This window comes from Phoxinus phoxinus, assembly GCF_949152265.1.
Source record: "Phoxinus phoxinus genome assembly, chromosome: 21".
Taxonomy (NCBI): domain Eukaryota; kingdom Metazoa; phylum Chordata; class Actinopteri; order Cypriniformes; family Leuciscidae; genus Phoxinus; species Phoxinus phoxinus.
Window position 1 is genome coordinate 3086649 of NC_136896.1, and position 13577 is coordinate 3100225.

At 35.8% G+C, this 13577-nt stretch overlaps 1 protein-coding gene across 2 annotated transcripts; it reads left to right on the forward strand.

The window, feature by feature from the left end:
* The first annotated feature begins 886 nt into the window (after positions 1-886).
* On the forward strand, positions 887-13138 carry LOC306989726 (uncharacterized protein). 2 transcript variants are annotated; one of them, XM_079595660.1, is made up of 6 exons: positions 887-970; positions 6655-6737; positions 8934-9230; positions 9321-9365; positions 9674-9970; positions 11417-13138. In XM_079595660.1, the coding sequence occupies exons 2-6, from the start codon at positions 6665-6667 to the stop codon at positions 11794-11796; spliced, it is 1092 nt and encodes a 363-aa protein (XP_079451786.1). In that variant the 5' UTR covers positions 887-970; positions 6655-6664; the 3' UTR covers positions 11797-13138. The 2 variants fall into 2 exon arrangements, with proteins under 2 accessions (XP_079451786.1, XP_079451787.1); XM_079595661.1 differs by having other exon boundaries at positions 9321-9356.
* Positions 13139-13577: the final 439 nt, after the last annotated feature.

The window sequence follows — 13577 nt, forward strand, 5'->3', positions numbered from 1 at the left end:
TCACTGATCACCATTATCCAGAGACACAAAATTAGATAAATTATCCTCAAGACTTTGTTTCGGCTGACTAAATCTCACAAATGTTAATATTCAGATGAAACGACAAAATTGAAAATATTGTAGCCATTCATTAAAAGTGTTGAGATGAGATTTTGTGGCATCTATTGTCAGGAGAAAATAATGTTGCCCCATGTTACTGTTGCAATGTATTCTCCTGCCAGCAGAGGCCGTGTCCTGCCGGAATCAAACATTTGTCTTTGGTCAATATGATTATCAGATGAAACTGATGTTGTTGAAAGCGAAGGAACAACTTTTACTCTGAAGTTTCTTTATTCTCTCACTTTGCTCCTGGTCTTTCATACAGTACCGGTATGTGGTTTGCTTGTAATAAGTTCTGTAAGGACCGTGTTTGCATTGAATAGCCAGCCTCTCTTTATGATGGCCTAGACTAGAGAATACAGAAATAAATAACAAACTATACTTTACTTTACTTGATTTTCACATGTTAAGTTAGATCAGATTTTTTATAAATGGTCAACTTTTTTAAAGGGGTTTCTAGATGTCATTTTCAGGGTGTTTATATGATGCACACAAACTAGGCTATATACACAACTGTTATGTTTTGTCTAAGTTATTCGGCATTTCCTTATGCAGTTCCGATTAACAAGTGTATTGATTCATGTATTGATCACATGGACAGCATTAAAAAAGGACTCTTATTTTGTTATTCTGTGGAGTCGCGCATGCCATTGCCTCCTTAACAGCAGAGGAGCTGCAAAACACCGCCAGATCATCATGATCATACTCGTGCTATTTGTCTGGGTTTTATGCTTATAGCTTGTGATCTCAGTGCTGGAGAACCGAATGGAAAAAGTTGCCAGACAGACCCGAAGACATTTTTCTGAGTGGAATACAAAAACAGTAAAGACTCGTAGCCTAACTCCAAAACTACAGCAAGGAGAGCCAAAAGGTATGTATCTTTTGATAGAAAACTTTTTAGAAAATAAATTCATCACATTTGGACATAATCATTCTAAGATTTTTTTATTATTATTATTATTTTACATAGGTCTATCTTTCTTATTTGGAACTCAGTAAAGGAATGAGGAAGGTTTTTGGTGAAGTTCTACATGTGGGCTGCATTTGGATCACATTTTCTGGTGATACCATATAAAGTAGGCTAGTAATCAAAAGTTACAGTATTTGTAACCAATGTAGCCTTTTTTGTTTAGCCCTTACACCCGAAGGCATTTTTTCAATTGTTGCTCCTCTCCGAGGAATATCTCGTGCTCGTTCTTACTTGATGCGTCTTTAAATGTTTAATGATAACGCCATGGTTCATGTCGCAGTTTCTCCCGGAGCTCGTTATAATGTGTTGTTTTATTTAGCATGTTGTAGGCTATATTTATAATTTTTTAATAATAAGATGTTTTAAGATATTTTGTTATAATTATAATAAAATGTTATAATTGGAAAAAGTTTGACATTGCATATTTGTTAACTATGACAGGTGTAAGAGGTTACTTAGGTAAAGTTGGTTTTATATTCGCACATTCACACTTTTTTGCTTAAAAAGTGTCTCAATAACATATGCAATAAAGCACATTTTTGCAAAATAAAAGCAGCTACATTATCTTTAGGACAAGGATGGTGAACTACAACATTTTCCACAATCGATCAAAATGGGCAAGTATTGTTTTAATGGCATACAAACTTGCGAATGTTCACTGAATGTCCAATGTAGTGCGGTGAACAAGATAGGGACCGTAAAAAGTTGTCTTTTTTTTCATTGTGTGCAAACAGACAACTACATTTTTGCAAACTACAGATGTACCAGCAAATATCTCTCACATTATGTGTTCTAATGCTATTGATTGTACTTTAGCAACAATAAAAATTGCATTATAATGATTGTATTTAGGAAACCTGCCTCACATAATGTACATAAGTACTTTTTAGAATAAAATTACATTAATTCACCAACGGGATTTTTTACTATCCGAAGGTTGTAGCATGTTCCCAGTGACCAGTCTGAAATACTACAGGTGAGATTTTTTACAAAACTCCCCTACTGTACGTACAGTTGACAAATGTTTTAAAAAAAAAAATCATAGCAATTCACAGTAAGTATTTTTTCGTGTTCAAAAGGCTGTAGTGCTTTCCTACGGACCAGACTGACTTACTACAGGTGAAATTTTGACAATACCTCCCTTACTGTACAATTATCAAATATGTTTATGTAATAAACATATTATTACATATATTATTACATATTTTTTTATTGCATATGTTTGTGAAATAAACTGTAATTCACCTATAGTGATTTTTTTTTAATATTCCAAAGGTTGTAGTACTTTCCTAGTGAAAGGACAGACTTACTACAGGTGAAATTGTGACAATACCTCACTTACTGTACGTACAATTATCAAATATGTTTATGAAAGAATTACTGTAATTCACCGTAAGTATTTTTTCATGTTCCAAAGGTTGTAGTACTTTCCTAGTGAAAGGACAGACTTACTACAGGTGAAATTGTGACAATACCTCCCTTACTGTACGTACAATTGACAAATGTTTGTGAAAAATTACTGTAATTCACCTAAAGTATTTTTTTGTGTTCCTAAGGGCGTAGTGCTTTCCTAATGACCAGACTGACTTACTACAGGTGAAATTTTGACAATAGCACCCTTACTGTACGTACAATTGACAAATAAGTTTATGAAAAATAACTGTAATTCACTGTAAGTATTTTTTCGTGTTTCAAAGGGTGTAGTACTTTCCTCGTGACCAGACTGACTTACTACAGGTCAAATTGACAATACCTCCCTTACTGTACAATCATCAGATATGTTTATGTAATACACATTATTACATGTTTATTACATATGTTTATGTAATAAACTGTAATTCACCTATAATGTTTTTTTATATTCCAAAGGTTGTAGTACTTTCCTAGTGATTAGACTGACTTACTACAGTTTAAATATTGCCAATATCTGCCTTACTGTAAGTACAGTACATACATATTATTATGAAAAAATTACTGTAATTTCAGCTTGTTCCATGTTCCAAAGGTTACAGTATGTTCCTAGTGATCACTCTACTCAATTCATTTTGATAAATGTTTTAGATAAAAGTAAGTATTAGAACTGCTGTTCCTTGTACAACACATTTCTTTCATTGATTAAAATAACGGTAAAGATTTTAGCTTAATCATATTTTCAACATTATAAATAAGCAACACCCTTATTGTAATGATTCAAGTTTAGTTTTTGTTATGAAGTCCCGAAGAAGTGGATTCTGGAATCCACTGCTGCTTCAATGTATATCTAATGAGTGATTTTAATCAAGGTATTAATCAATATTTTTCCTTCTAAATATCAAATGAGTTGAATGTTTTCTCTAGGCTTATGAGACTTTACTTTGTTATAGAAATTACCAGTGTGATTATCGAAAATGTTATTTAATGTATCCTTTAAATGTCTGTATTTGATATCTGAGGTGTGACTGAAGGGTCTGGCCCATGCCAGGAATGCAGTAACAGTGCTTGCTCATTTAGCCCGGCTTCCAGAGATGAAATATGGACTTCTTTAACAGGTGTTACTACATCCATCTGCTTTTCTAGGGTACCCTGATAGCAATGGTCTCAGCAGGGGTCATTGAAGTCTATAGTTGAGAGACCATTTCTTAGTTAAAGTCTTTACTTTACAGTTGATTTAAAGTGTTCTCTCCTTGAGAGAAAGAACATGTTATCTTGATGTTTTGAGAAGACTCTCCTGTTTATTGTTAAAGCCTGGCCAAATCCAATCTTGAAGAAACTGTGTCTGTGTGTGTTAGTTTTCTTGGTTACAGGTTAAGGAACAAGTGGAAATATAACTGCAAGCAGCGATACGGGGCCAAGCCCCTGAAGCAGCAGCAAGAGCAGGAAGAGTAAAAACAGCAGAAATTGAACATACATGAAAAAACAGCTGGTTCAGAAGTACAGGTGAAAATTAACTCAAAATGAACAGAAGTTCAGATGAGAATGAACATAATGAACAAGACAAACTTATTTCTAACCCAAGAGGAAGAAAGATTAGTACAATGTTAAATAATAAAGGAATCGATATGACACAACATTACACACAATTTTATAAAGTCGTTCCACACGGGCTTGAACCCACTATCTCTGGGTGAGATGCCTGACTCTCATCTCATTGCGCCACTGGGAAGTTGTGTTTTAGTGCATAAGGTCCATACTTCAAGTGAGAAGCAACTCAAAATTATACATTTTTATATACATTTGCTGCATGTTGGTATTTATTGAGTTCCTTCACATATAGACACCATATCTGGAAAAGAAGCAACTTTACCACCACTTAAGGCCACAGTACCTCTTGCAGTCTGGGCATGTGCCACACAGGATTCGAACCCACAACCGGAATGGTTCGGGGCTCGTGGTACGTGGTTTAGCAGCTTGTGCCACTCAGTTGACACTGTCTTACTAATCTGCCGAGGAGAGCCTTCAATGTAAGAATGAGAACACAAAAGCATGTTAACCAGATTAGCAAGCTAAATTAGCTTAATGCTAATGTAGCTTATGGTTAGCCTGAATGTTTGTGTACTGTATGTACAGTAAGGGAGTTATTGTCAAAATTTCACCTGTAGTAAGTCAGTCAGGTCATTAGGAAAGCACTACGCCCTTAGGAACACAAAAAAATACTTTAGGTGAATTACAGTAATTTTTCACAAACATTTGTCAATTGTACGTACAGTAAGGGAGGTATTGTCACAATTTGGCCTGTAGTAAGTCAGTCTGGTCACGAGGAAAGTACTACAACCTTTGAAACACGAAAAAATACAGCGAATCACAGTAATTTTTTCATAAACTTATTTGTCAATTGTACGTACAGTAAGGGAGTTGTTGTCACAATTTGACCTGTAGTAAGTCAATCTGGTCACTAGGAAAGTACTACAACCTTTGGAACATGAAAAAATCCATTTGGTGAATTACTGTAAGTTTTACATAAAAATATTTGCGTACTGTATGTAGAATACACAAAAGTAAACTAAAGCAGTCTAGGTGAATACGCATCAAATATCAAACCTAAAACTATGTTTACCCTGTTTGGCAACTTTTTTTTTGAAAACTTGACTATGTTCGTGGCGCTGTCCACGTATGTGGTACTGAAGGTCATGATCCAGTCTGAACCTTGGGTAAATTTGGTTTTATATTCAGATATTCACCGAGATATTCAATATCTCGTGAGCTGAATATTGTTCCTACACAAATAACATTGTTTCAATATTTTAATCTTCCTCAAAACGAGCTTTCCTTCAGGTTTGCACTTTGCAGATGGTCCCTTCTTAGAAGCCTGCGCATAGAGATCAATGTATTTTGTCCACTGCGAAGGAAAGATCGTTTTGAGGAAAAATAGGTTGTAGCTTCTGGTGTTATATGTGTAGTTATATGTGATAGGTGTTTTGTGTAGCAACAACGTTTAGTTCACGAGTTATTAAACGCGGAAGTCCGCGAATGTGCGAATATGCGAATATAAAACCAACTTTACCTAAGTCCCGATAGATAGGCCCTTAGTTAGGTCTACATGAAATGTTCGTTAGATTTAATGAATATATAATTCAATGTATGGTATGGCAGACTAGGATGGTTATCACAGTTAAAGTAAATTGTTACAGGTCTCGGTAACGTTACAGGTTGTAGTCTACTGAGTGTTGTTACACAACTTTAACACGATTTGCTTTTACTGAACCCAGTGAGGATTTAATTTTGTATATATATATAGAGAGAGAGGTTATACGAATCTGAAAACGTGTTGTGGAAATTAAACCTTACATAGGGCATTAAAGTTGGCATGAAACAAACAATATATAGGCCTACCTTACCTATATTTCCTTTTAACTCGTGTTTTAGGTCTTATATATATATATATATATATTGTGAATATTCATCCATGCATCTCAGACTTCTCTCTGGTGACGTATACAGGATTTCTCCAATCATTTAGTCGGGTTAGGCTCCTGAGGTCCACGTCCACATCTCAAAATGAAATATAAATATAGCATCTACCCTCATCTTGCTTTCACTTAAAAGTACTCACTGATCAAAAACTTTAGATATACCGAAACAGTGCATTTAAATGTTACTATGAATGGGGAAAAGTGCAGTATGGTGGAATAACCCCGCCTTATAAATAAAAGAGGCAATCACTGATTGGTTAAGTCATCACTCTAGTTGCTATAGAAACAGTCAGCATCCTTCTGGTCCAGCCTGAAATAAAAGCTTTATTGGTGCTATTTGAGCAAACAACATTAATGTGACATCTTGGATGCCTGAACTAGATGCCCAGAGGCACTGCAAATATGGCCGCTTTTCCTTGAAAGAGACTTACAGCTAGTGAAAGCAGCGAATGACGTCACTGTGAATTTTAAAATGTCTAATTTTCATCTTTATGATTAAGTCGTTTCGGTTAAAAGTGTCTGCTAAATGATTAAATGTAATGTAAGTGAATACAGATGATTTATGATTGATTGTGGTTCAATTCATTATACAACAATTTGCTTAGTCTGCACACAGTGACTTTTAGTCCAGGATAGTTACGGTGATCAACACACAGGACAAGTTCATCCTAAATGTTTGTCATGTGTTTTTTGCAGAAGAACAGCGATGGGTGCTAGTAATGTTGTGCTGCTGTTCATTCTGGTTTGGGCTTTCACCGCTGTCTGTCAAGCTTATGATGGTAAGAGAATACTTTCTAAAGAAGTGACTGTCTCTTAGCTAATTCATCATGCTGTAGGCTATTATGCATAACTTGGACCCAGAGTCACATGGTAGATGAAGAGTCTCAGATGGAGAGTGTTTGCAGAACCTGTTGCTATTTTTGCATTTCTGTTTGTTGATGCTAATATCGAAGAAGCAAAACACTTCAAAATTAATTTCTTGACCTGTAAAATGACTAATTCAAACCTCATTTACAGAAAAGTTGGGACATTATTTTAGTCCCAACCAAGTGCAATACAATAGAGAATCTGTGATTTGTTCATTTTCTTAAACCTGTATTTAACTGACTAAAGTACAAAGAAAATATTTCCAAAGTTTTTACTGACCAAATTAATTGTATTCTGTAAAGATAAACAAATTTAGATTTGGATGGCTGAAACACACCCCAAAAAAACGAGCGAGACAAAATAAAAGTAAAAAATATATATTATATATATATATATATATATATATATATATTTTTTTTTTTTTATGAATTAGCAGCAAAGTTATCACCTCATTGCTGAGAAATATAATGTAGCCTAGCTTTCAGTATTGAAGCTGTTTTATTTATAAAAGAAGAAAAAAACAGATCCTGAATGTTTCTGAATTTCTTTTCTTTACAAAGATAAATATAAAGTTCCCACCTCTATAAAAAGCTGTGAGCGACCGCACACATGGACGTCTGCCTCATAGCATAATACAACATTAAAGGATTAAAAGATGTAATGCATGTAATGATAAACATTAAAAGATTCAGGGAATCCAGAGAAATCTCAGTCTGTGTTGGGCAAGACAGGAGACCTCTGATGAATGTGCGTGACCTTCGACCCCTCAGATGGCACTGCATGATAATCCGTCATGCTACTCTATACATAAAGGTGACTTGACATGCATATTTATATAGCGCTTTTTACAATACAGATTGTATCAAAGCAGCTTCACAGTGATAACATGAAAATAATACAACAAAGTTTGTTTCTAGAAGAAAATTGCGTAAGCTTAAGTAAGGCAAATCAATAATATTGTTGAATATTAAATGTCCCCAAATGTCTCCAAATAAGCAAGCCAAAAGCCTAGTGGCAAGGAACCCAAACTCCATCAGTGACAGAATGGATAAAAAAAGCTTGGGAGAAACCAGGCTCAGTCAGAGGGCCAGTTCTGGCCAACGAACGAAGTGTGTATGATTATGATTCGGGCAGCATTACAGGTCAGAAGTCAGATTGGATCAGAACATTCAGAATATTTACATATTAACATGCCTCAAGAGTACTTTGGAAAACTGTTTTCACTTAACACAGTCTGACTCTGCATCAAGAAATGCCACTTGAATCTCTGTTCCTCAAGGAGAAAGCTATACATCAGTTGTCTGGGCCCGAGCTCATCTCAGACGGTCTAGAAGACACTGGAAATGTGTGCTGTGGTCAGATGAGTCCATGTTTTGGGGAAAAACAGACATTGAGTTCTCAGTCCCAAAGACAAAAGGGAGCAACCAGACTTTCCTCAGCGACCGGTGCAAAAGCAAACATGGTATTGGGGGGCATCAGTGCTAACGGCATGAGTAACTTGCTTTTGTGTGAAGGTGCCACTGACATGGAGGCGTATATTTGGATCATACAGAGACATAAACTGCCATCAAGATGACATCTTTCCTGGGAAGCAAGACAACGCCAGGCCTCATTCTGCACATAAAACTGAGTGGTTTCTAGACACTGCACCATAGAAGAGATGTGCCTGACCAGTCCAGATCTGTCTCTTATTGAACATGTATGACCCATCATGGCAACGATGACCACGGACTGTTGAGCAGTTCTTATATCAGACGAGATCGGTCAGATATTCCACTTGCAACACTTAAACATTAGTATCCTTAATTCCCAGATAATTAAAAAGTGTAATTAAAAGGAAAGGTGATGTGACACAGTGGTAAACATGCCTGTGTCCTAACTTACTTGGAGTGTGTAGCAGCTATCAAAATCTAAACTTGTTTATATTTACAAAATTAAGTTGATCTGTAAAAAAGTTGGAAATCCTTTCTTGTTGCTTTTGACAGTTAAATAAAGGTAATTAACAAATCACAGATTCTTTATTGCATTAAATAAAATGTCCCAACTTTTCTGGAAATGGGGCTGTAGTTTTCTGTTGATGTATTAAACTGATTTAAACTATTTTTCAGATGACAACAGTGTACGCTGTGAGGATGTGACTGGAACTGTGGATGAAGAAGTAACTCTCTCCTGCAGCGTCTCTGTGAAGGAGTCTGGATGCTGCTTTAGAACGTTTAAGTTTCAATATCCTGAGAAATATAATGACTTCACAATCTGTAGAGAAGAGTTTCCTCCTGACTCCTGTGAACAGAGAAACAACTTCACATGCAGATTCAATTCAACTACAGCAATGACGGGACAATTCACATTCTTTGTGGTAGCAACATGTGGAATTAAAATAACTGAATTCACTGTGAACATAACAGGTACAGTAATACTGTTGTTCATAATTCAATAAATGTTTGCAACTGTACTTTTATTTTCAATACTAACAGTGGTTTAAAATCTGTTCACAGAGACCAGTAAACCTGAACCTGACACTGAAGATCATGGTAAGAAAGGTAATATATTGATTATTGAGTTACTTTTGAAACTCAGAAAACTGTTCTTTACTCTCCTGTCAGAATATTTATAACTTACTTAGAGTGTGTAGCAGCCATCAAAATCTAAACTTGTTTATATTTACAAAATACAATTAATTTGTTCTGTAAAAAAGTTGGAAATCCTTTCTTGTTGCTTTTCACAGTTAAATAAAGGTAATTAACAAATCACAGATTCTGTATTGCGTTAAATAAAATGTCCCAACTTTTCTGGAAATGGGGTTGTAGTTTTCTGTTGATGTATTAAACTGATTTAAACTATTTTTCAGATGCCATGAGTGTAAGCTTTGAGGATGTGACTGGAACTGTGGATGAAGAAGTAACTCTCTCCTGCAGCGTCTCTCTGAAGAAGTCTGGATGCTGCATTACATTGTACAAGTTTCAATATCCTGAGAAATATTCTGACTCTGAAATCTGTAGAGAAGAGTTTCCTCGTGACCCCTGTGAACAGAGAAACAACTTCACATGCAGATTCAGTTCAACTACAGCAATGACGGGACAATTCAGATTCTTTGTGCAAACAACATGTGGAGTGACACTAACTGAAATCACTGTGAACATAACAGGTACCGTATATAATACTGTTGTTTATAATTCAATAAATGTTTACAACTGTACTTTTATTTTCAATACTAACAGTGGTTTAACCCCTTTTCCACCAAGGCAGAGCTGGTGCTGGTTCGGAGCCAGAGCCTAGTTTCAAATCGGTTCTTTGTTTTTCGACCACCAAAGCACCAGCTCCGAACCAGTAAAAGTGGTTCTTAAGTAGCACCAAAACATTGCTGGGCTAGAAGTAAAAACCGCTTGCGTCAGGGGCTGGGTTACCGTGACCAACAAGACGAACAGAAACTTGTGACCGCCATTTTTTAAATAGCTGCTAATCGAGCTAATAGCAGCTCGATTGTAATCTCCGTCTATGCAAGTTACGGCGAGCTGCACGAACGCGTTGGATTCGCCGTGTTTGGATGCCGATGTAGTTTCGCAAAGCCATGAGCATCAATAGTAACGCAACGACCGCCATTGTTGATGTAAGGCTTGTTCGAGATGCATCGGAGCGGCGCGGACCGATCAGAGCTCCGGGAGTGTTTGGAGAGCATAGGACTCCTTGTGCTTTTGGATCGCTTTCGCAGTGCTTTAATGTCATGCGGCGATCGGTCTGCGAGAAGCTGAACCATCTCGAACAAGCCTGGTGTGTTTTTGTTTGGCGCTGCCGCGCTAGCGTTGCTTGGCAACATGAGATGTATACACAGTGACGTAAGATCTGGCTCTGTTGTGGCGCTCTAGCCTGTGGAAAGGCAAACCGGTTCTGAAGACCCGTCAGTGGAACCAACTCCGAACTGGCTCTAGCTCTAGCTCTGAACCAGCACCTGGATCTTGCTGGTGGAAAAAAACAGTAAACCTGAACCTGTCACTGAAGCTCCTGGTACGAAATATATTACAGTGTATTATAATTATTTATAAATGAATACAAATTGGTTACTAACAGAATACAAGAAGCTGTTGTCATTATATAAAACAACTTGCTGCTGTTTTTGTTATATACACATTACTGTATATGATCAATTAAGCGACACACTTCAACTTTACTTTTGATGTGTAAAGTGACATTAGATTCTATTGGTGTATTAAACTGATGTAAACTTTTCAGATTTCTACAGTGTACGCTGTGCTGATGTTTACAATGTTTCCAACTCAACATTTATTTTCCATCTACTAACATTGTTTTAAAATATGTTAGCAGAGACCATTAAACATGACAGTATCACTGAAGTTTCTGGTAAGAAAGATATTACATTCTATAATAACTCTTTGTTACGGAGTATGAGTTCAGGTTACTTACACAACACAGAAAGATGCTAGTTGTTTGAATTGTATGTTTCTGTATAGAGTACATTTAGATATGTGTACAAATTCTAACAGCAGCAGAAATATATTGTGAGTCTGTGATGTTAACAGTGTTGCTGCAGCATTTTATTGCATATCTTAATGTTATTATAAATCATATTAAACAGGTCGTGGATCTCGGGCCATTATCATCACTGGTGCTGTTGTAGGCTCTTCCATCATCATCATCATCATCATCATCATCATCAAATTTTGCATAAAGAGGTTCAAACGCAACAACCCTTCTGGATTCCAGATGAAATATGAAAGAGGCGCTTCTGCAGAACCAACAACGATGACAGAACCAACAATGATGTCAGAACCAACAATGATGTCAGAACCAACAATGATGACAGAACCAACAATGATGTCAGAACCAACAATGATGACAGAACCAACAATGATGACAGAACCAACAATGATGTCAGAACCAACAATGATGACAGAACCAACAATGATGTCAGAACCAACAATGATGACAGGAAATATTCAGAATGAAACTAAATGAAAGCAGAGAGTTTTGTTTGATTTTTCATGTAAAGATCATGCAAGTGATAATGTTCAGTTTAACTAAAAATGTGTTTCATTGAACAAACTCATATACTTCAACATTTTAGATCATTATTGATCAGACCAATTAATCGGCCAATATTTGTGTAACGAGGAGTCAGTGTCGCGATGATCCATTTGCAGAATGCAAGTCAAACAGGCAGAGTTCAATCACAGGCTTCCAGCACAATGTAGATAAAGCAGAATCAAAGTCAGAGTTCAGGCTGAAGATCAGGGCAGGCGACAAACACACAGGATAATCAAATGACAAGGCAGATGGAATCAGAATAGGCAGGCGGCAAAGAATCAAAGTCCAGTAAACAGTCAGGGTCATACACGGGAACTCACACACGGAATAAACGCTCAGAAATGTTTGCATGGCAAGACAAGACTTCGCAAAGAGGAAGCTGAGAGAACAGTTTAAATAGTAGAGAGTCAATGGGAAACACCTGTGAGTCAAATCAGCCACAGGTACAGGGTATATGGGAAATGCAGTCCAAAGAGCTAGTACTCGGGTGATGGTGATCTCTGGTGGTGAGCGGAGGGAGCCACAGAGGCTGAATTCGTGACAATTTGGCCATGTTGAGATAATCTGCATCAGATAATAATTCTGCTTTTGTGTTTTCAAACACTTTAATAATTTTAGTAAAATATTGTTTATATTTTAGCAGTTTTGAGTATCATATATCCACACTGTATATATCCCATTGATTTTTTTTAAGTCAGCGTTATTATTGTATTTATTCAATTATTAAAGTCTCATGATAATCTCATTATTGTCCAAAGTCTCTTTTCAGAATTTTTAATCAACTTTAATGTCTGTGACCCTTCAACTATACTAGTGACAATTACAAGTTAATCTGTGGGAAATGGTGATGTGGGAATATAAATTCTCTGCTCAAGTGTTATACATGTATGAATATAATGTATTAGAAAGATGCCTCTTCTTAAGAACAATGTGGATTTACTTTTAAACTGTAACATGTAAATATAAGTTTAGCATGTGCTGGATGATGATGCATCAGCCAATGTGTTTTTATAGGAAATAAATAGAAACATTTGCTCATTTCGTTGTTATAGCACACAAATGACAAATATTAAATGAGGGATAAGATGGTCCCTACTGGATACACTTTTACAGAATTTATCATTTACTTTTGATATAATTCTTATTAATATTTACATATATTTTTAATAATAAATCAGCTATTGTATTTCATTTTATTTTTACAATTTAGCAGAATAATTTAATAACCGATAACAGACAACGCAGAATCCCAGTAACAGAGATTAATCTGAAAGGTAAAATTATTCTATGATTTATATACTTGCTAATGACATTGAAGATATTTCATAATAGAAACACTGAAAGCGAATTGAATGATTTCACTCAATTAACCGATATGCAAACATGTCTGATATAATAAATGTAAAAAATTAAATAACCCTGTTAATTACAATAAGTCTAAGTCTAACCATAATAACACAAGTAACAACATGCCACTTATTATATTTTTACGTCAAAATTTATAAACTATAGCTTTTACTCCACAAATCCAAAAACACTAATGTGTCCTCAAATCACTCATTAACAAATAGACACAAAAAACACAATACAGTGTCACTGATCACCATTATCCAGAGACACAAAAGTAGATAAATTATCCTCAAGACTTTGTTTCGGCTGACTAAATCTCACAAATGTTAATATTCAGATGAAACGACAAAATTGAAAATATC

What these genes read in the sequence shown, in the direction of transcription:
- LOC306989726 (XM_079595660.1), top strand. Translation starts at nt 6,665, where the DNA reads ATGGGTGCTAGTAATGTTGTGCTGCTGTTCATTCTGGTTTGGGCTTTC. An exon ending in ATTCACTGTGAACATAACAG is followed by an intron (nt 9,231 to 9,320) that starts GTACAGTAATAC and finishes ATCTGTTCACAG; the next exon opens with AGACCAGTAAACCTGAACCT. An exon ending in AATCACTGTGAACATAACAG is followed by an intron (nt 9,971 to 11,416) that starts GTACCGTATATA and finishes CATATTAAACAG; the next exon opens with GTCGTGGATCTCGGGCCATT.